Consider the following 21,963-nt stretch of genomic DNA (forward strand, 5'->3'; position numbering starts at 1 on the left):
TGATTTGACATATCACCTTTCAGGGGGAAGCACAATCAACAGCTTAATCATTAATAGTCACTATTCAGAAAGCATCCCAGATTAAAATGGGAAAAACAAGGAAAGTAAAGCACATGCTTTCCCTTGTCTGTGAGAAGAAAGGTATTAGCCAGGGTTTCATAGACAATTTCCACAACTGGCAACTCTTACATCTTTGGAGACAACATATTCTTCACTTTGGCCCCCAACTGTAGTGAGATGGTGATGTGTATGAATAACCACCATCCTGTGCCATCTAGAGCCAGCTGCCTTTCAGAGCTCCATTAACTGGCTCCTGCATACAGTGCACCAGTTTGTCAAAGTGGAGAACTTCGGGATTTCTAAACCTGAAGATAATAACTGGACAAAGATTCTGTGTTTAAAGAGGAAAGTCTCTAGACCAAAGAGTCAGACGGGAGTGGGACAAACGGAAATGCTTGTTGAAATCCTGCTTGGCCTCACTTCATCTAATATTAAGTAAACTTTAGGTTCTTAGATTTTAGGTTCAACCTGGCTTTTAATTAGTATGCTGTTTACATCATCTATTATGAGGCTTTACTTTGGATTTGACCCTGCTTCTGCTGCAGTCAACAGCAAAAAACACCACTAACATCAGTGGGAGCAGGATCAATGCTTTACTTTGTACATTTCATATTTAATGTCAGAAAAAGAAACTGGTATTTACGGTTTGTAGTTATTAGTTATCAGGTTAATATGCTAAAGGCAGCTTGACAGGGAATACTATTAATGAGCAAAATAAGGTTGCTGCTCTGGACTGAGGTCACTTACAAAGAATGTACAAATGAAAATAAGGTTGACTTTTATTTACTTAACTATCTTCCTACATTGAATTCCTTTGGCAATGTGTCTTTAAACATTTAAAGCCCTGTTTACAAGGAGGCTCTGAAAGTAGCTTCAAACCATTATATCCCTAATTGAATTCCCCAGGAGTCCTGTAAACTCAGAGGAAAAAAGAAAGAAATCATAACATTTGCTAAATCATCTCAAAACATATTTCACTGCAAGGTTATGTGACCTGTTACAAGTCTGAATGATGACTTGGATTGAACTACTGAAACCTTTTATTATTCAGATTGAAATCAAACAAAAAGTTGCCCATTTGAAGCCTGCTAATTAAATTATACTTCCTCTGACTTTTATCACTAATTAAGAGTAAGAATTTTGGCACAAAAGACAAGTATACTGAAGATAACAGAATTAAAGCTTTTGTATAATGACATGGGGAGACCAGACGCAAATTACTAGGCAAGCGGGCCAATATATTTAGAGCAAATGATTTTGTGGGAAATAAAAAAATCATGATGTTCAATAACCAATATTCCATCTACCCCCTTCAAACCAGAATATTTTTTTCAAGTGGAGCTGCAAAACTCCACATTATTTCCAACCAGCTATGCCTGTTGTGTATCATCTATATGAGACAGATCACACAAGAAGTTACAGTTAATATCTTAAAATGTTAAATAGCTTCACATCCCTGTCAGCTTACCTGGCTTGTAAGTTATTCCTGGGGGGAAGAGGAATCCCTGCTGGGCTGCAGCAGCCGCTGCCAGTGTCCGCTGGTCGTGTGGAAAAATTGGGATCATGAGCGGAGGCATGTGACCCTGAACCTGCTAAACAGAAGAGAGCCTCTGATCAGAAATAGCACAAATTTGTCTTGACAGGTATTTCTCCAGTACTGATAGTGTTCTTGTGTTCACACAGTCCCACAGAACCTTCGCCTTAATGTAATCCCTGCCAATTTCACATTATCACATCAAAGTCCTCGCTAACATTGTTTTCCCTCAGTGTCAAAGGTGTAAAAGTCTCAGTGAACTGCACGTTTTCCTACTTCTTCCTAGTTCTCTTTTTTTGCTTTAATTAATATTCCCTAGCACAAGGTAAAAAGGTACAAAAGGTACAAAACCTTTCTAACGTACCATGGGTTCTTTAAAAAGAAGAGTGGTACGTATTCCCATTAATTTTTCACAAGTTTTCTCATCTTTGGTCACAGACAGCAGAGTGACAAGCATTTTAGAAGTAACCTAACACTGCAGTAGCTACTTTGATGTTCAAATTTTGGTATCCTTAGGGTAATTTTAATTCTGAGATCTTACAGCATTGTATTGTTCATATATATACCAACAACTCAGGTATGTTATTTCAAAAATCTCACCACAGTATTAAATAGTCTTCTAGTCAACACCCCAGCTCTTAAGATTTAAGGCTCCAACGTCTTGGCTCCCAATTAAACTAACATCCTTTGCCACACACACCTCACTATAACATATAAATTGCTTGTCTCTCTAAGCACTTTTATACCTTTATGCACTATCCTGTAGCTTGGTAATTATGGAGTTGTATTCAGACACCATTTCAGAATAAAACCTAGTATATCAAATTTAATTTGACCTTAATAAATGTATCAAAAAGCACAAACATGCAAAAGCAAAAAATTCTTCTCCTTATACCAGCGTTCGTACTCAACATCTAGAAAACAGGAGATGTGATAGAATCCTGTCTGTTAAATCCACATGTTAATTTCCTATTTCCGTAATTTATGCTACATGTGTTTCAGAGACAGTGGTTAGGATCACAAAGAGTTTTTATCCATCATTCCTTAACCCCAGAAGTACCCAAGGGTTTGACTATGATTTTTCTGATTAGTAGTTAAGCAAACATATAATGGTTTGTATATCAAAGCTAGTAAATATAGGAAGAAATTGGGGTTTTAGGTAGAAAAAAAAAATTTGCCCTCATCCTACCAAAAATTGGTGGCATTAAATACTATTAAAAAGTTAAAGTACGCTTCAAGCAATTTTTTTTCATTTAATTCCTAAAAAACTTTTTTTGGTCAAATACCATATGTTGACCTATGACATTGTTTAAATAGTGCCAAATTTTCTTGTCATATCCCCATTACTTTCACAACCACTGATGCAATGCAGAAATGCTACTGTGTGTGTCTATGAGGGTTAATTTACCAACAACTCTTCCCTTGGGAAAGCCCTAAGATGTAGGTTAATAAAGGTCAGGCAAAAAATAAACACTTTACAGTATTTTTTTGAATCCATTTCTCGCGAAAATCAACTTATAATAAAAAGGTCTTTGTGCAATTACTGCTATGGCACTGGGGCGTGAAAGAAACTAGATTTGAGCAGCTATTTCTCTCATTTTAGCTGAGGTAAGCCTGGCTGTGCATTTTAGGATATGAGTTAAACTTGGTTAGATTGGAGTTGATCCCCATGTGTCCAGCACAGGCATTTACCTCTGATAAAATGCTGCTAGTTTTGCTGTGTAGTGTTCCTTTACACTGGCTCTACAGGAGTACAGCAAATGAAAACCACAGGCTTTGTCTGATAGAAACAACTATAGGATACATTGGAAAGAATTCAACACACTACAACTTAACAATCATTTTCAGTCTAATCAAATGGACCCTTCAGTCACCACACACAAGAAAGTATTTCCATGGGGTTGCAAAGGTACAAGACACCAACACAATCTCACAAGACACAGAAGAGATCAGAGTGAGTACTGTGGTTAGCGTGATGGCACATACATACTCCAGCAATACTTCGCAATGTAATGTCATAAAAATAATTTGAAATGTATAATAACCAAGTCCTATAATGGTTATTCCCCAATGCAATCCTGTAGAGTTGGATCCACTCCACCGTATCCAAAAAGATTTTTTTTTTTTTAAAGTGTCAAATAAAAGCAATTATGTAAATGTGAAGAATTACCATTGTGTGTTCTGGCTATCTGCTATTCTTCCTTGAAATACTACTCTGAATGCTCGATCAGGTCCTCAGCCTATATAAACCAATGTAACTTTGGCTAAAAGTGGCTTACATTTAGAGAGTAAGTTTGAGTTTACACTCAAGACAGTTATACAGACTGAGAAAAGCCCCTACTGAATGGCAACCATTCCTTCCCATGACTCTTCCCTCTGGCACATATTAAATACTATTTCTAGGTGAATGTTGGTTTCACCCAGAATTATCATATACATCAGTGCCAATTTTCAGCACAGGTCAACTGAAAAGCACGAATAAACATTAAAAAGGAAGAGAATGTACAAGTATCACTGATCACTGAATTATTAAAGATGCAAAATGAATGCAAAAAGACCAGTAGATACCTTATTTTTTGGCAATTTTTTTTTTCCTGAGGGTTTGGGGGGTTTTTTTGGGTTTTGTTTTTTGTTTTTATTTTACTGAGAGGGGAGAAATTGGGAGGAGGGGTTGATCGGTGTACTTCATAAAATCGGCTACATGCCCAGAAATTTTAATTGCTGAGATGTTTCTCAGGTCTTTCTGAAAACCAAGACTGTAGCAGATGCCCGAGAAACACTCTGACTCTGTCTCTTCCCATTCGTAAAAATAGCGTATTGTTGGATCGGCACTTTCCCCTTTTGTCTCCTCTGTGCTAGGTTGTTGATGATGCCATTTTTTGCCATCTGCCCCAGAGCTTCATTAAAGATACATGAATGGACTAACTGGGCTGCTATCTTGTGAGGAACAGGTGCTATTGTTTGTCCCCAAAGACTTGCACTAAAGATCTCACTCAGAATACTTGAGAAAGAGCATCTGCAGCAGTCAGTCAGAGAGTAACTTGGCAGAGCCCGTACTATGGGCTAATATGCAAACAGTGACACTCAGGGGGACTCATTTTCTCTTTCATGAAGATTATTTATTTTTTTTGTGACGGGTAGTAAATGTTCAGTTTTGAACAATTCTGCTAGTCTATATCTTTAACTGAACTGTACAAACCCTGGAGGAAACCTGAGTATATCCGTTCCAAAATTCAGTTCTGCAACTTTGAGTAAAATCATCTCTCATATAAAGCTACCTCATAAAATTAATCTTTGTTTCTATACAACAAGCTCAGGTTTAACTGTGTTAAACATGAGAAGCCACCAAGATTAGGAAACTCTTAAAAGGTAGCGTACCATTCCTTTAATATCCCATCACAACTCTGACAGCCCTTGGGAACTGATTACAGCACTTCCTTGCCTGAGATCTAAGTCAGGAAGCAACTTTAGAGCAAATCAGCCCTGATTAGCTCAAGAAGCAACTTCCAATTTGATTCTCCCTGAAATAATAAAAGCTGGTGGTCCGTTTGATAAGCTGGGCAAATCTGCAGTGCTTTGTCCCACAGTCATGTGAATACTAATCTCAGAAGTCGGCTGGACAATCCTACTTGTTAAAAAGTCATTGATGGTTAGTGTTGTGCATGGAAAATGGAAGCCAAAGTGATAGGTCATAAAAAAATAATGCTTTGAATGCAAATGACCTGCCTCTTTTGGATAAGGAACACAGCACATTTAGTGTGACTAAGGAAGAAGAAGGGTTCTGTCTTTAAAAAACAAAGCTGCCTCTACAACTAACATTGCAGCTAAGAAGTAAAGGCATTCAGAGAAAAGGATGGCAGCAGTGCAAGCATAAAGGCAGCTCACACATTTCTGCTTAGTTGCAAGGATCACAGGTTTCAAGAGCAGAAGTAAACCCCACCCTATAATGGTGGCTGAATTCCTTGTAAACTTTTCAAGATCAACGTGACAATTTTTTTCTCTGTTGCGCAGTTTAATTCAGTAAAGGGGAGAATTAAGCGTCATCTTTTTGAGGGATAGTAAGCACAACCTTTATAATATTTTATCCCTTCTTTAAAGCTTTTTTTTTATTACAGTCGGCACTAAAACTGGTGATAGGCTAAATATGCTCTAATTGCCTAGAATAATCCAACATCACTATTTAAAACCATCGTCCTCCACTTCTTCCTCCTATAAAATCTCTGGACCCTGTTCTCAACTTGTAGAAATCTTGAGACTTATATTGAATCTAACAGACTACTCCAATGCATGTTAGCTGAGAAACCAATCTTTGAATTTACTGAATTGACTTTTTTTTTAATCTTTAGTATAGAATGTACAGTACCTTTTGCCCTTCTCACATGGCAGCCTCTGTGAGAACCTAATTCATTCACATGCAGGCTTAAAATTTTCGTAGTTTAAACTTGGAATTTCTACCTAAGAATTTTTAACTTGAATAATTGATGTAGCCAGACTACAACTTTAACCTGTCTATGTAGTCATTAAGCTATTAATTTCCATAGTAAAAATGTATTTGAAATTTTATACTCTCTCACTGAGAAACTGCAGTGTAACAGAGGAGTTTCCCAGATAATGGCAGTGTTTCAAGTAAGAATGTGCATTTTCAGAATGCTCAAAATATGTGTTTATATGATGGAAATAGTGGTCATAACTATAGTGGTGATAGCTCAACAGATGACATTTCAGGTTGATTAATTTTAAAAATCTTAACAGCACTGAAAGCAATGTTTGTGCCCCCAGAACTACTAGTGCAAATTTTTAAATACCCTGCATACTATACATACTGACCTCATCTGCATTTTAAATAGTCTGTATACAATCTATAGCACTATCATTTTTATGCCACCATTGGAATCTTATTTCAATAACTATTGTTGGGTTTTGTTGTTCTTTGTAAGAGAAGAAATATAAGAAATTTTGTTTATTTGAATTTTATTTTGATTAGGTCATTTTGGTGACTCTGCAAGAAAGCAAACACCATGTTGCATAAAGAAGTAGGGACAACTTCTAAGAAAACATATATGTGAAAATCTGTTGGGATCACTTAAATGCTTAAAAGTAGCTATGTTCTAAGATTTTTGCAGGTTTGGGCCCAAATCTCATCCCCAACCTGCCAATATTTTCATGAACTCGTGCCATGACTGAGCCCTTTTCTGGTCCCAGAAATGATCTATTTAGAAAAACTGCAAAAGAATCGCACTGAAAAAATAAAAAGGTCTCTTTGGTTATAATCAAATGGTCTGGCTGTTTTATTGGAGCTGTTCTGATGAAGCAAAGCGACTGCAAGGCTAGGTTAGCTGACCAGTTCGGTTATAAAGGATCCGGCTACTTTGTGTGCAAGTGGTGGCTGGGCCTTCTGTTCTGAGCTCAGAATGCAACTGATGAACTCTCAAGGCTTTGAATTAATGCACCATCAATGCCTAACATTCTCTAATGTAAAGATAATATGTGAAAGTGGACTCAAATCCTTAAGTGAGAAATCCCCTCTAGTGCAAATAATCCCATGGAAGCAACTGTGACTCTGCTCGAAGAGGAATGACAGTTGAAGAAAGGTGGGCTTCAACAGACCAAAAGAGATCACGCAGGCACTGCATAGTAGCTAGGCACTGAAAATTGCATTGACATAGCTCCCACATTGAAAATTATTCAGAGACTACTTTCTGCTCCTGTTAGCAGTATAGAATCACTGGAGCTATATCTATATAGGGAGGTATATTATGTTCTAATTTATCTGCCATCTAATTATCTACAGTCTAATTGAAAAATATTTCCTCTCAGTGAAAGTACATGAGCCACAAAGAAAATGTCTGCCAATGAGATCCCAGGGGAAGTGTTGGCAAATAAACTGTAAAAAAGATACCATAGACTTGCAAAGTGAGAACATTTCATATGGGAAATACTATGAAAAATACGTAGCCCACTACTGAATTTGTAAATGGATTGTAACTGCTATTTTCTTTCTTTCCCCCTATCGTTTTTTCCATTTGTCCAATGCTTCAGCATGATTTGGAGATTTAAGTTTACTGCAGTGGCCACAACATTAATGTGAAAATTGCAGTCATGATCATAGAGTGAAACAGAGCATCCTTATTTTTTATTATTTCTTTCTCACTACTTTGAAACTTTAAATGAACTAAACTGAAATTCCATCTGTGTGGAAAATAAAGAAGGGAGCAACAGAAAAAATACTACCAACCACACTGAAAACAGAATAGTTCTAACCACTAGCTCCCATTTAATTTTTATTAGCTTCTCATTGTATTGCCCTGTTTTTATCTAGCTCCTTGACTACCTGGAAATACAGAATTCAACTAAAGATGATCTCATGAAGTTAAGAGTATGATAAATGGTAATTAAATCTATTTAAATTGTCTGTATTTTAAGAAACTCTCACTAGGAGGGATGGAGAACATCTCTGCTATAGAGAAATAAATAAAACATGTTATGCAAAAGTGAATTTATAGTTCATTTGGAATTAGAGATCTACCACCTTTTCAGTCCATACAAATGCATAATCTTGTCAATTAAATATTATTGTTAAGGTCTAGTAGTATGTTAAAATCACTTTAAAGTGCAACTAAGGAAAATTCATGTGTGTTTATTACTCCTTAAGGGTCTATTAGTGGGTATTTTATTCAGATTTGTGCTGTAAAATCTGCATAAACTCAGCATATTGTTATCCCCATGTGTGCATTTGTTTGGTTAAAGCATAACAGCAAATCTCTATTTCTGCAACTTCTAGAAAAGTCAAGAGAACTAAAACAGTCCTAATTTTAATCAGATCCAAACAGTTATCTCTACAGAAGTGAAGAGCTGACTATTATGCAAATTGTCACAGTTAGTGGTCACCAAGCCATCACAGAAGACTGAGCAAGTCAATTATTTCAGATATTTCCAAAGACTAGTGAAGATGTATGTTTCTCATTTGCACCTTGTCTTATTCATGCCAAAATAAGAAAAATATTGCAGCCTAATGATACTTGTTGATATTTCATATACGGAAGCTCCATTACTTCAGCTCAAATCTAAATATAAATTATGTCAGAAATTCCTTATTAGCTTATGTTTTTATGGTGATATCAAAATGTACAAGATTTCTGTAGTACATTGAAATTTCCTGTCGATGGAAAAATTTAGAGCAAGAGATGCTTTAAAATTTGCATTTCATATCGGTGCTTTCAAGCAGAGTTTTCCCCCCCACATCCTTTCAAGACAGAGTTCTTTTTTTGAATAGTAGCCATCACTAGTTATTAACATGAAACTAATTCCCTCAATAGAAGGGCTTGCAAAGTACAGTATAAAAAAAAATAATCTAACACCACAACATTGATGATTGCTAAAGGAAGGATTGTCTTTCACTTTAAAGAATAGCTCCAGCAGAAGTGGGAACAAAAACAAAAACATCTTTCAAAGCCTCTGAGCAACACTCCTCTGCCTTATAGAGGTAAAAAAGGTACAAAAAAAGAGAACAGGTTGGGGTTTTTCTATTATACTAAACAAATACAGAATATATGTGAAATCCAGGGGGTCACTGATGCTAATAGGAGTTCTGTCATTTACTTTGCTATGGGAAGAATTTCTTCCTGATCAGCACATTGTTTTTAAAGCTTTCTACATTTTCACGGATATTTGAGATTTTTAACTATATTGTATTGTAACTATATAAGCACTTAGAGCTTTTGAATACTTTACAATTATTAATTGAAGCTCAAAGACCCATTCAGAGGACAGTGTTACATCTACAGTTTACACAGGATACTCGAAGAGGCCTTGATTTCTTTTTCAGTCTCAGAAATTACAATGCATGATGAATAGAAACAAATTCCATTGTAATCTGCTGCTTGTAACCTTTACACCTTACCACATAATTGTATAAGGTGCTGCCCAAAGTGCAGAGCTATGGCTAATGAGGGACATGCTCTGTCAAAAAATCTGAATGAGGCAGCTTTTGAGCAGGTACATGCCAGCGCTACACAGTTTAGTCCTCTGGCAGGATACAAGGGTGGAGGTGAGTCACAGGTGTGAAAACGAGACACCTTTCCCAACCCACTCAGTCCTAATGCTGATTTCTGCAGGTATTTACTCCTCTGTGAATTTACTCTTATTATAGAGACAAGTATTGATGTTTTTCCTCAAGCCTAAATGGATAATATTCAAGAGACTAGGTCAAAGGAGGTATTCATATCTAGTGAGAATATTATTACTTCTGTGTATTTCTGAAAGATTTAATGCAGAATAGTAACCTAGATAACTTCCAGAGATCACATGATGTTTATGGAGTGTCTAGATCGAAACACAAAGAGTTATCAAAGGAAATTATGTGGAGAACTAGTTTAATGCAGAAAACTCCTGTGTCTAGAGATCAAAGTCAAATCAGAATACTGATTGCATGCAAAAATTAATTTGCTCCATCTCTTTCTACAGTTCCTCGGATTTTGACATGATCTGACCATCTTTACTCAGAAAAGGCTCCAAGAAACTGGTGTGTTTGCACAGTATGACTGAGGTGATTGCCACTGCTGGGTATACAGTAATTATTGCAGATTTGGGAGTAAGCAACAGAGTTTCTAAACTTCCAGCAACATACACACAGCCTGCTTCCTTCCTACGCCATGTCTGGCTCAAATCAGTTATATTGGCTCCTCAACTTTCTACAGCATTTATGATTCATCTACAAAAACATTTTGAAAGAACAAAATCATTAAAAAGGTAAAATAAGTAAGAAAACCAGGAAACTCATATTTAAGAGGGGCACTAGGTATTTCCTATCCAACTTTGGGTGTTAAAATTCCAGCAACAGCTAAATTTTGGACATAAATCCACACTGCTGTGTTGCTTTTTCTGCAGAGGATCCTGATATGCAAGAAGGAATGCCAATCTTCCGATTTTCTGGCTTTCCCTGATTTGTCAGAACTCCAGTGTTATTTAAAGCACGCTTTTGACTTGCGAATAGATCCTTGCCATAAATCCTATGATCACACTCACGTTAGAGTGACGCTACTTTCAAAGTTGGGATATTTTCTTCAGCTGCTCATGACGATCGGTGGGAGTCAATAGCACAAAGCTGTGCTGCAATTCCCTTTCTCTCTGCCTGCCGAACCTGCAGCGAAGGGCTGGCTCCTCTGCAAGCCTAACGTGCTGGAGCTGGTGTGATGAAATGCACGGGCAAATCTACATAGAATTACGGGGCAGTAACAATGGCCCTTTGTCCAGCTGTGGCTGCTCCCCCCTCTGCAGCCAGGCCTTATCTGCTCAGGAAATGCCTGCTTTAACTGACAGGTAGGAGATTAAATCTACAGCTGCCGAAACACAATCTCCGCTCTGTTAGATAGGCTTTCATTGAAAAGCACTACAAACACATAATTTGTTTATGTTGTACCAGCAATCTTTGACAAAGCAGACTGTCTAGCTGAGACAAATGTGGTTAAACCCATTTATTGTATTATTTCTGCTACACAGAACAAGCTCTCAAAACGTAGAAACTAGACAAGGCACAAAGCTCTAGCTGTCTAAAGAAATCAAGAATAGATGACTTCTTGTTACACTAGCCCCCTTTACACAGCATAGCATGTTCCCTCCTGGAAAACATCCACTGTGATTTCTTTCTTTTCTTTCTCTCTCCCCCACCACCTTTTTTTTTTTTTTTTTTTTTTTTTTAAAGTGGGCGTTTCAATGATGTTTATGTTTCCAGGTTTTAAAGTTTCTTTTGTTTTCTCTAGCATCAATAGATATAAAATAACTAAGACAGTCAAGGGATGCCTTCAGATTTAAGAAACAAGGGAATATTTTTGAGAGACTATTTCTCAAAGAAAGAATAATTTTCCAGACACACTGTCTGGTCTTCCTGATTTAATGCACGCTCAAATAGAAGTTTTGCCTGACTAATGAATGCTAGACTGACACCCCCCCCACCCCTTCTCTCTCTGTTTTTTAATCATCAATCACATATTTCTCAAAACATTACTTCATTTTTGTTACACCTCCTGCCTTATTCTAAAATAATATTGCTGGCTGTTTATTTCAGATGAAAGGCACGGGCAACTGATGAATTAAGTGTTTATAAATCTGAGTTTTCAGATTGAAAACAACCTTTTTCATAATGCAAAGGCTTTATAAGAAAAACCTGTCTTTTAGCCCTGGTTTCTTCTGGCCATATATTACTCCTAGTAAACTCTCCTACAAGAACTAAATGGGTACTGTATACTGAATATGAGAAGGGTAAATGTTCGTCTCTCAGGAGGAGAGCCTCAGAAACTCCACTTACTTCAGTGGAGCAGGACACACTCCCGAGAACAGAGCGTGGCCCATACTAATCTCTGCTTTCTATATATAAGACTCTGTTCTCCGGCTGATCTGCATATACAACTCCAATTAATGTTACTGGGAGTTGTATGCACACACAGATGTGCTTAGCGACTGGCATATTAAAACATCCCTTCACTCTGATGAAATTTAATAAATTACTTTTCCCAGTGTTATTACTATAGATGCTCAATAAGGAAGATCTTGTAAATCACAGAATTGTTGCTCTAATGGTTAACCATAATTAAAAGGAAAAGAAATAGGAAGAGTAGTCAACATCTTAATGTTTTATCATTCACATTACTCCTATAACCCTCTTGCCTCTCCTGGGGCATTCTCTTACATACTCTTTTGCAGCATGTTGATTTCTGTATTATTTTATTTAACCTTAATCACAGCATTCGTCTCTGGATTTGCGAGGAAGCTGTACGGAGCTACCATACGAGCTGCCACTCAGAACATTCAGTTTGGCATAAAATTAAAAAAGTATGCAATAAACTGGCTGAATCCATAGGGAATCCCTCAAACAGCATGGATAATGAGGGGAATCCATAACAGACATAAACAAACCCAGAAAGATGTCTGGGGCCAACATCATTATGTAAGATATATGCCCAAGATGTATGGGCATACGTTTGAATGTTCAACTTCAAACTCAGCCTGTATTAGATTGATTGAATCTCAGCATGGGGTTCAGTTAATAAACAAACCTTGCCTTTGGAAAACATTTGGGGCTGAAATCATGTATTATAGCCAGGCACCTACTACATGTGGCACTAAGATGCCCTTCTACCTTAAAGCTTTGTTAAAGCAGGATGGTAAAGAAAATTAGAAATCCATACTATCAGAGGAACAGATACAATTTTCAGGTTAAGTGGCACCACTCTAAAGACAGTTGTTATCCACAGACTGTATTTCAGTCTATGCACCAGGGGCATATGAATAGAATTCACATTAAAAATTAGAGACCAGTTTGAATCTTTGGGCTTTGATTCACACTTCCCATGTTTTTTAAACATGTTACCCATATTCTCATAAAGGATACAACAATAATGCTGGCAAATCTTTTTGGTAATTATTAATTTCACTGTAGAATAGCTTTTTTGCTATGCTTGGCTTGTTAAAAAAATGCATTTTGCTCACCTCAGGGTACACCATTAGCCTGCATATTTGCTCTTTTCCTTTTATTCCAGGTTTTGTTTAAAAATTCTTCTTAAACCTGTATATTAATCACTGCTCAGAGGGTGAAAGAATTTGCAGGAGCAGCTGAAGTGCTACTTTTTTTCCAGAGTAGGAACTAGTTAGTGCTGACACTTTTTACATACATTGGAACAGGAATTAAAGAGACATAAAGAAAGGAAAAAAATTAAAATTAAGAGTAAGGATGAGGGCCCACTTGGTTGTACAATCAGAGTCCAACATATCAGTCTAACATAATAACATCTTGCAAAACTGTGAGCCTCAATAGCATGCCCTAGCGACAGCCAGATCCAGAAAGTAAATTACAGTTGACATAATTTTGGTCATTTGGTCAGGTAATAAGAAAACAAGAGAAGGAACTCTGCAGAAATGCCTATCCAAATAGACTTCCAATATCAGAGGAGAAGACAAAAAGCTTCTTTCAATAGCTCTGCTCAGTCTTACATATGTGTTTACCTGTAAGCCACCGTGCTCCGTTCTGAAGCTCTGGTTTTAGGGTTCAACTATATAGGAAACAACCGCACAGTATTTCAGTATATGTATTTGTAGCACCTTAGTTTAAGGTTTAAGTACACTGAAGATGCCTTTGTGGAAACTTGTTTACTCACTAGGAGGAGATTACTCTTAAAAGGTATGCACTATGGAAGTCAGTCTGTAGTAAACGCCATTATAAAGTTACACATCTTAACAAGAAGAAACTTTCCTATTAGACATTTTCTTACAGTGAAGGTGAATGTCTCTTTATATATAAATACATAAGTGTATAGATATGCTTATATATTTATATTATAAAGAGAAAATTATTCTACACATGTCCATATATATAATATACAGATCTGTGTATATATAGTAGAATACATGTTTATATACACATATACATATATTGTGTATAAATATTTTTCAATAAACATATCTATAACCACACATAGGTGTGTATGTACGTAGAATATGATTTCTTCTTGTTTTCCAAATCCCTCACTTGTGATTTCTGTGTTCTTAGACCCATCTGGCTATACAACTTGCTTGCTGCACTCCTGGATAGTCACCATTTGAATTACTTTATTGGACACACAAAACCTCTTTACTCTGGGAAGACCACCTCTATCTCTGTAAAAATGTACTTTGAGCACGATATATTTAACAGGTTCACTGCTGAGTGAAGAAGTCAGCAAGCCAGATGGTCTAATCATAGTCCTAGACAACTTGAGTAACATTAAAAGCAATTTGGAAATCACTCTATCACTTATATCTACAATTGCTGGATTTCTTTCTGTCTCCTATTTACCAAATAATTTTTTTTCTCCTTTCTTTTCACTCCTCACCTTCAGTCTCCTTGCAAAACTCCTAGCATTCACCCTCATTTCATCTCTTTTGAAGAGTATTTTTGGTGTACACAAGGTAGCTATCCAGCAGTCAATTGTCCTTTCTAGGCCACTGATACCAAGAAAGTAATGCCCAAAGTTCCATCATGGGTAAGGAGGCCATAGGGAAGTACATTTGGCTCTCTTGGCTTTAGGAAGGCCATTGTCACAAATACAAGAAAAGCTTAGACATAAAAGTAGCATCATATCAAGGAAATGAGGACACCCACAAACCCCTATTTTTTAAGATAGACACATGCAAGCTGAAAAGAATTAAATTCGTGCTTTTCTAAAGCCTCCTAGTGCACTCAAGGGTCTTAATGCTCCTCCGCAAACTCCCTGTGTTTTGTTATCACATGCTTGTCTCCACTGTCTTTTCAGGTAAATAAGAGTTTTCAGGATGCAATTTTCCATTTCATTTTAGATATATTTTTCAAAGGAATTTTTAGGTTGTTTTTCTTTTTTTTTCCTTCATTGTGGCATTCTGTCTAACTCCAAAATTGCAACAAAAGAAAATACAAGAAAATAAGATACCAATATAGGGTCTCTGAGATATAAGGGTGAATGGGTTGAACACGACTCATGTGAGATGCACAGACCAACTAATCTGTACATTTATTTTGGACCACATTGGTACTGTATTTTTAAGGGAAACGGAAAGAAGAGGTGTGGTATTTTATTTTAAGGAAAAGAGAAGAAGGTATCTGGCTTTCTGTTAGATCAGTAGTATGCCTACATGATTTAATGTTTAGACCCTGAAGTCCACATCCATGCTTTTTTAAATACATTGGATGTCTATGTGATATTATTATTATCTGTCTGCTTTATTTTGTGGCTGAATAGAGTAATACCCACTGCATTTCTAACAGTACATGCATCCCCAATACCACTGCCCCAGAGCTGGCTGGTGCAAGTGGTACTGTACTATTTGCAGCTCTGTTACAAACAGCAGAGTGTCCATCTAAGTAATCTCAGCATTCATATTGTATTTTTTCAGTATACATCAACCTGATCTTGATTGTCTCTCCTGGAAGTCTGGATCATGTTCAAATCACTCATTCATTTTCCATACTCACTGTCTGACTGGCTTTTGCTGTTACCAGTTGCTGCTATAACCTCTGTGCTATGCATAATAAAAATCTTTCCCATCTGAGTTGTCTGCCATGGTTACTGGAAATCTGCTGTATGTAGCATTCCCAAGAGCAGGAAAGGAAAGTATCTGTACTGCGATTGGATAAATATCGCCTCTTCTTTAAAAGGAACATCTACCCTCACTGAAACCACATCTAATGGTGACTGCTAAGCTACCCCCACCTCTCCAATCAAATTTATGTTGATTTGCATTTTACTCTTTCTAGTGTTGACATAATAACTGAGCTGTAAGTTCCTCTTCACTTTTCATCCCTTGCAACAAGGAAAAAAAAGCAGCTCCCTGATATTTCATGAAACTTCACCAGAAAATACAGCTAGGGTAAAAACTATCTGATCTTACGATGGTTTTTAACTGAGTTTGCATGTTAATTTATTGCATGCTTTGTTTGTAAATGTGCTTCTGAAATAAATGAAGCATTTACAAATATGATTAATCTACAGATTCAGAAGCATGCAATAAAGAAACAAATTACTGAGTGCCCTTGTCTTTTTACACAGAAGCTACAATACTTCCAAACATCTAAGACTGCCTAGTTTTATTTTTTGTTTAACTAATGTTGTTTTGAATGGAAGTTTTCAGCAATCAAATTTTCTCTAAGTTCCTGATTCCAGTTTCATTTATACCAGTGTAACACAGAAGCAACTGCAACATATGTTGTAAACCAACACCAATGTAAACACTGTGTAGATGAGGTCAAAATAAGGCTGTCATTGTATGATTTTTAAAGTTCTCATGTAGATCAATATTCTCACCCTTTAACAGATTTAGGCACATCAACATGAATACAGCAATGCAACAAGTTGAAAATTCAAAGTACATTTACTAGTGTATTTTATGCCACTCACATTTTCAGTCAGACCACCCAGAGCAAAGAAAAGAAAAAGCCACAACAAAAAAAAGCCCTCTGCATTGTTTGCAATAATATGGAAGGAAATTGAGTGTATATTCTCTTCTTCCTGTATTTTCCAGCTAGATTAAGCTGTTGTCTTCACAATTGCCTCCCAGCTGCTGTGACTTGTGAAAACAACAGACCCTGCTCTGTTGTCTGCAGAAAGCCTGGATTGTTATGAGTAACTTTATTGCAGGCACATGAGTGTGTTAAGACTTTAAAACACGCTCAAATGTCATGTGCACACCCAGTGACGGGCAAGAATAATTATGAAAAAACAAGAATTCTATGTCTACGAAACAGTGTCAGACAAAATGGGCCATTCATTGTGTTCCTTTGGGAATGCTTGGACTCTCCAGCCAGAAAACAAAAAAGGCACTTTTTTCCTGCCGTAGGCTGAATACTTAGCTTTGCCATCTGAGCCCTAAGAAAACATGGGCCCCCTCTCTAACTACTGGCTGGCCCGCACACAGTAAAAAGTATTAATGCCCCCCTTTTTTCCAGCAGTTCCCTCTGTGTAGGCTGCGGCCAATGTAAAGTCAATGCAAAGACAAAACAGTTTGCCTAACATTACTAAAAAAAACATAACTCTTGTACAGTCTAAAAATCCCTCTGACACACAGAGTTTTTATTCTAAGGCATATCCCCTCTATCCTTCGGCAAGTTACCGTAGCTACTGTTAATGCTTTTAGCAGGTAATAACCGCTGCCTGCTGCTCAGCTTCAAGCTTTCTAGGAGTCTACAGACGAGCCCAATTGTGTACAATTGTTAAAAATTATTATCCAACTAATTTACCACTGTCCCTTTTCACAACTGTTCTTCCTTATCAGAATCCATCTGCCCCTGAAAAGATTAATACAAATGAAAATGTAACATGGCTTAGCTCAACATCAGGTCATTTTGACATCAGTTTTTTCCTCACAGGTGGACTAACTCCACATCTGAATAGTGATAAATTACAAGCAAATAAAAAGCTTTTCATATTATTTTTAATCATAATTTCTATGTCAGAGACCATTTGACTAGCATACATTTTTAAGCTAAGGAATCACATTTCTCTATATTTTCTTTTGACCTAACATCTATTCAGCATATTCAGCTAAGTGTCTATACATCTTTAAATGAGGTGACCACATCAATTCACTATTAAATCTGAGCACTGTTTTTACTCATATAGAAACAACACACCATGACTTGAAAAATCCTTGTACACTACTCAGAAAAAGATAGGAATTAATTTTTAAGAATTTGGCCAAATGTCTGAATATGGATTTGCAGGTTATTATTTAAGACATCTAGCACGGATTTTACCTTGCCGTGCTCAAAGCAGGCTAGGAATTGTGAAAACAATGGGACCGTAATTCTTGAAGGGCTCTGGTGCATCTGTGTGTTCATATGGAGCAACAGAAGGAAAAATGGATGAAATGTACCTCCAACAATTTTATGGGTTGCTATTTTCTTCACTAAGTCTTCTTGCTCTGCTTAGATAACATAAGTAGATTACATCTACAGCATTAAATTGGTTTTGAAAGGATACGGTGCTTTAATGTTAGCTTCTACCCTTCTTCAGGGCACAAACTGTCCTTTCTTATTTGTACAGTATATAAACAGCACCTAGCGTAAGACAGCACTGATCCTGACAGGGGCCTCAACCAACTGTGCAAATATTAGTACTTGTAATATTATAATAGGAGGTCATTATGGTTAATACTGGGCCATCCAAGGATATCCCAGGGGCATACATCAAAGATGAATGTGCACAGGTAAATTGTCTGTCCTTTTCTAGAATCTAAAGAAGAAGGGTTTGGGACCACTTCTTGTCACTCCTAATATGAAAGTACAGGGTTACCCTCAAACATGTATTTAAATCAGAAACATACAGTACTATGAAATGAACCATCAGGCCATCCATGAATTTGTTTTAACAATCCAACAACATCACCATTTCTCATTCATCCACTTAGCTTAATTTTCCTACCATCACTTTCATTGCTGAGGTTGTTTCTATTAAGCCATTTTTTGTGCATCATTAACTTTTAACCAGGCATCGATAGCTTTATTGTTTAAATTGCATATGACTTTATTTAACGTCAGCATTTCTTCTGGCTCCTGACATGAAGTCACATTTTATAACTAATTAAATTGATCCCTGGGAAGCAAAAGCCACTAAACGGAATTATTCGTACCCAAGTGTCAATATATTAAATCAAAGGGCTAATGAGTTGGGTCACTGCTTCTTTTATCTGAAAGCTACTGCAGAATAGAATTCACACCAACCTCTATTCTGCTTTAACAATCAATTTTATTTAAACCAAAGGTAACTAATTAATAAATTTTGATATAGTTGTAAATAATACATTTAAGCCATTTTTTACCACTTGCACATATGTTAACGTCATTTTTTTAGGTGGAAAAAATTGCTTTGTTGATATAAGCTGTCTAAAAGTGTATTTCTTGAACTCCCCTGTGTAGAGAACATTACTGCTAGGTCATAGGAAGCTTCCAAAATGACCTAAAAGGTGTTTTTTAAGCAAACAGTTTTGAGAACTTTTCGGTTTTCAGCCATTTCTATTATAGGCGTAAATCAAGATGAAAATTTGCCTCTTGGAACTGACAATACCGCCTAACGAAAGTGATTAAGAAATGACTAAATTTGTCATGTCAGCTTTTCCTATAGCTCTTGCAGCTGCTGAGTAATATTTTGGATGCTTTCACTATTTACATCTGGACACTACTTTTAAAATTCATCACCTAATAATTCATACCACTCACAGAATTAGTCATAGTTCAGCTTTCTTTGACAAAATGCTTGTAGATGGTTCAAGAAAGCTATCTTTACTGAGGTTGTCTTCAACTAATCTGTTTACGTCCAGATTGTTTAAAAATACATTCTGAAAATCTCTCATGCCTCAAAAACACATTTTACCGCTGATTTGTTTTGCTTGAGATCCAATCAGCTTCTCTTATTTTATAACCTTTGGAGAGTTCCATACAGGCAAGTGCACTTTGATGCTTACTAATATTTATAAGCTATTTATAATTTACAATTACGCTTGAAGTCAAAGGGTATTAAAAAGAAAAAAAAATTAATTAAACAAAAAGGAGTTGAGTGTCATTGCCTTGCTTTGCTTGAGTGGGGAAACAAGGATGGGTTGGAACACACCTTCTTGTAGTAGCACTCTCAAATCATGACCTCGTGCCAACTTCTGTGAGCACACAAGAAGGCAGAGAGCAGAATGGAGAGTCTTGGCTGACCCAAACAATGAATTTTTTGATGCGGCTTGCCATACACATAAGAAGATCAGAAAAGAAGGTGAAATAACACTTTCTCTCATTTGTTCATCCTCTTCCCTACAGCAAATAGGAGCAGGAAAGGAATGTGACTGAGTCACCACCAGCTCCCTAATCTACATCTAGGGCTGTGCCCCTTACACAAAACAAACTGTAAAATTATAAACTGGTTTAAAAGAAATACCTGAGCAACCATTGAAAGCAAGGCTGTGATTGTTCACTTTAAACTAATGGTTATTTTAACACATAATGGTAAATTAAAAATAGGATGGCAGCAATGTCCCTCTAAAACTCGGTTTTGTTTTACCACTAAGATCAAATGCAACACAAGGAACACCACAGATGTTTTTAAAAAATGCATGTTCTTGTACCCACACATCATTTGCTTTTTCAAACAGTAAATTAGGGGTTTTCGACAGGCACAGTGGTTCCCTTATAAAACAACTTTAAATAGTCACTTTTATCCATTTATAAATGGATATGCTTTGGAGGGTCAAGTATGTGCTGTTGTTTCACACCACAAATGTTTTCTTTCGTTTCCAATGGCTAAATGTCATGAGAGCGCTTGACCCCACTACAGAACATCATTCAGTATCTGGGGGAAACCACAAATATGGCTGTACCTGTGGTTGGCATGAGATCATTTTAAAATAAAAGATCATTTCAAAAGCAGGTTTTGTAATAGTGAGACATTTGCACCTACAAATGTTGATTAAATATGCACTGTCTTAATATATATTCTGTAGTCTTTAGTCTTCTCCAATGTTTTTTTTTTTTTTTTTAATACATAAAATATTTGGAGCTATAGCAACACTGTCTTGCAGTTAGATTAAACTATGGGATACCATGACTGGTCATTGAATATATGTAGATTTTTTTCTCCCATTCAGACTCCTTGGGAAAAAAAATCATTTTGTTATAAATGCAGAAGTTCTACAGAAGTATTCATGTCTTTGGGAGAACAAAAGAGTAATGCTTTTTAAAAAAGACTTAAAACACAACGGTGTTACAACTCCATCAGCCACAGTTTTCTTGCAAAGTACAGAGGGGTTTTTGTGTAAAGAACGTTTCAGAACCATGTTATAAAATTATGTTGTTGCCTGAGTTCACTGCAAACAAATTTCAGACATGATGCTGGAGATGCACTAGAAATAAATGTTTTAAGATTGACAACTGCAACAAAATCTGCCCATACTAGTCCAAAAATCATGCTGTAACTGCTAGCATCAGCTGCATTTAAAAATGGTTGAACACGGTTGAAATGAAAAAAGAAGTTTGATTTAGAAAAGATTCAAATTCTCATAGATTACAATGGCAACAACAGTCAGCAAAACGACTGGGTACCTGAGGGGAGGAGGAGAAGAGAGCATTGTTTTCCCAAAGCAATATGGTTCACTGCACATTACCCAGCTAATGTCATTCAACCAGTATTATAGTTAAATCATGGAGAAATCTGGTTTTTAAACTAAGCTACCTAGCAAAGATCCTGATGATATATTTGAGGTTCAATACTGCCCATGAGAAAACAAAACATGGGAATAATGTAAAATCTACCACTAAATATTTAGTATTGGCCAAATGGAATTGTTGGGAAACATATCTGTCATCACATTCAAAAATTGGTTTAGCTTATGGGTTTGGAGAGTTCTGCAAAAATAGAAAAGAATGGCCCTTACTAGGGATATTTCCAAATTCTTTTACATGCTGTCTTTCACCAATGATTGCAAAATGATCTAATTAATTTATTTAAACACTGAACATTTTTTTTCTTTCTAGAAATGAGCAACCTGGCACATGTGATCAAGAAAGAAAATTAATTTCTAATTGTTTAAAACCAAAATCGCTCTTTTTTTATCTGATCTCTTCAGGTTTTGGGGAAAAAAGGTATAAAGTATAAAAGGTATAAAATACTAGTGCCAAACAGCTTACATTTGGGGTGGCAGTATTAGAAAAAATTGTTCAGGTTCACAAGTCCATAAAGGAATCGGAGACAGACACAAAAAATCCAGTTACCACACCACCGGTTGTTTTTTGAGGAGAAGAGTGGGAAGGGATGTTAAATGCAAGCACATACATTAATAACTATTAAAATGGAAAAAAGAATTGCTCACTAACACGCTAATGCCAATACTTT

At 36.5% G+C, this 21,963-nt stretch overlaps 1 protein-coding gene across 10 annotated transcripts in view; it reads right to left on the reverse strand.

Moving 5' to 3' along the window:
• The window catches only part of SOX6 (SRY-box transcription factor 6), a 375,244-nt gene that overhangs the window by 100,156 nt on the left and 253,125 nt on the right, over positions 1–21,963 (reverse strand). For 8 of the 10 annotated variants that reach the window (XM_074842580.1, XM_074842581.1, XM_074842574.1 and 5 more), the window contains one exon: positions 1,529–1,652. In XM_074842580.1, the coding sequence (XP_074698681.1) occupies positions 1,529–1,652 (124 nt within the window). The remainder of the gene's footprint in view (positions 1–1,528; positions 1,653–21,963) is intronic. The other 2 variants (XM_074842578.1, XM_074842575.1) reach the window with 1 other exon arrangement.

This window comes from Strix aluco, chromosome 16 (assembly GCF_031877795.1).
Source record: "Strix aluco isolate bStrAlu1 chromosome 16, bStrAlu1.hap1, whole genome shotgun sequence".
NCBI lineage: Eukaryota > Metazoa > Chordata > Aves > Strigiformes > Strigidae > Strix > Strix aluco.